The 1,741-nt window shown below is 48.2% G+C and overlaps 1 protein-coding gene across 1 annotated transcript in view; it reads left to right on the top strand.

Annotated features, from left to right (window-relative positions):
- Positions 1-198: 198 nt before the first annotated feature.
- LOC106536291 (snRNA-activating protein complex subunit 4) overlaps positions 199-1,741 on the top strand; it is a gene marked incomplete at its 5' end in the record, with an annotated part of 7,264 nt that continues 5,721 nt past the window's right edge. The window contains 5 exon segments of the mRNA XM_014033500.1: positions 199-280; positions 355-456; positions 613-685; positions 758-922; positions 1,044-1,194. Coding sequence (XP_013888954.1) covers positions 199-280; positions 355-456; positions 613-685; positions 758-922; positions 1,044-1,194 — 573 coding nt within the window.

The following is a 1,741-nucleotide window of genomic DNA, read 5'->3' as shown; positions in this document are numbered from 1 at the left end:
GTAATGTGACAAAATATGGAAAAGTTCAAGGGGTATGAATACTTTTGCAAACCACTGTAGATCCCTGTGTAGACTGTAACTGAGCTGGATTTGTATAAGACACACCTGTGCACAAACCCAGGTCAAGATAATTATTATTTTTCTTTAAGCTCTTTTTCTTCTTGTAGCATTAAGAACTTAACTGATCTGTTTGTTCAGGGGAGAGCTGGCAGAAGACCCTTCTGATCCATTCTGTAACCCAAGACGGTCTGAAGAAACTCATCCAGCCCAAACTGTCCAGGTAATGACACCTGTCCTCGTCCTCTGGGGTTTGTTGTTCGGAGGGTCTTGATTCTGTCCCTCTGTCCCCCTCAGGGTGGACTACCTGACGCAGAAGATGTCCTCAGCGAGTGAAGCAGACAAGCAGCAGATCAGAGAGCTGATAGACCGCCTGGAGACAGAGATAGACCTGCTCAGGTGAGCTGGACATCCTGAGGGTCTGTCCTCAGGATAAAGTTTGATGGCTCTACCAGCAGGTGGCGCTGCAGCTCCTCTAACCATCAGAACGGATCAATAAAACTCAGATTTTTGTTTACATACACACCTGTCTGATTCTCCGCTCTGATTGGTCAGGCAGAAGAAGAAGGAGGAGCTTATCGGAGATCGATTTGAAGAACACGACTGGCAGAAGATCTCCAACATTGACGTAAGACAATGAATCCATGTGTCTTCTGTTCAGCTGATGCAGAGACGGCTGAGATCTGCTCCTCTTCCTCAGTTCGAAGGGACAAAGGACGCTGAGGACATCCGTCTTTTCTGGAGGAACTTCCTGCATCCGTCCATCAACAAGGAGGCGTGGAGCAAAGAGGAGGTGCAGAAGCTGAAGGAGGTCAGCTGGAGACACGGGGAGAGACACTGGGACAGGATCGCAGAGGAGCTGGGGGTGAGGACAAACCAGGGACATCCTGTCTCTCTCTCTCTGACCTGTCTCTCTGACCTGTCTCTGACCTGTCTGTCTCTGACCTGTCTCTCTGACCTGTCTCTCTGACATGCCTGTCTCTCAGTCTGGGAGGACGGCCTTCATGTGTCTTCAGACATTCCAGCGTTTCGTCTCAGAGTCTCTGAAGCGCAGAGGCTGGACGCCAGAGGAGGACTTTCAGCTCCGAGAACTCGTGGACAAGATGAGGATCGGAAACTTCATCCCCTACACACAGAGTAATGACATCATCATGCCGTGACATCATCAGGCTGTGACATCATCAGGCTGTGACATCATCAGACTATGATACCATCAGACTGTGACATCATCAGACTGTGACATCATCAGACTGTGACGTCATCAGACTGTGAATCAGACTGTGACATCATCAGGCTGTGACGTCATCAGGCTGTGACGTCATCAGGCTGTGACGTCATCAGGCTGTGATACCATCAGACTGTGATACCATCAGACTGTGATGTCAAAAGACTGACATCATCAGACTGTGACGTCATCAGGCTGTGACATCATCAAGCTATGACATCATTAGGCTGCAACATCATTGGACTGTGACATCATTAGGCTGTTACTTGTCATCAGGCTGTGACATCATTAGGCTGTTACGTCATCAGGCTGTGACATAATCAGTATGTGACGTCATCAGGCTGTGACATCATTAGGCTGTTACGTCGTCAGGCTGTGACATCATTAGTAGGCCTGTCGCGATAGTCAATAAATCAATTAATCGCACGATAACTTTTTTTGAGGTCGGTAAAAAAAAAG

Source organism: Austrofundulus limnaeus, unplaced genomic scaffold (assembly GCF_001266775.1).
Source record: "Austrofundulus limnaeus strain Quisiro unplaced genomic scaffold, Austrofundulus_limnaeus-1.0 Scaffold1756, whole genome shotgun sequence".
NCBI classification, from domain to species: Eukaryota; Metazoa; Chordata; class Actinopteri; order Cyprinodontiformes; family Rivulidae; genus Austrofundulus; species Austrofundulus limnaeus.
This window is presented reverse-complemented; position numbering and strand designations above follow the sequence as displayed.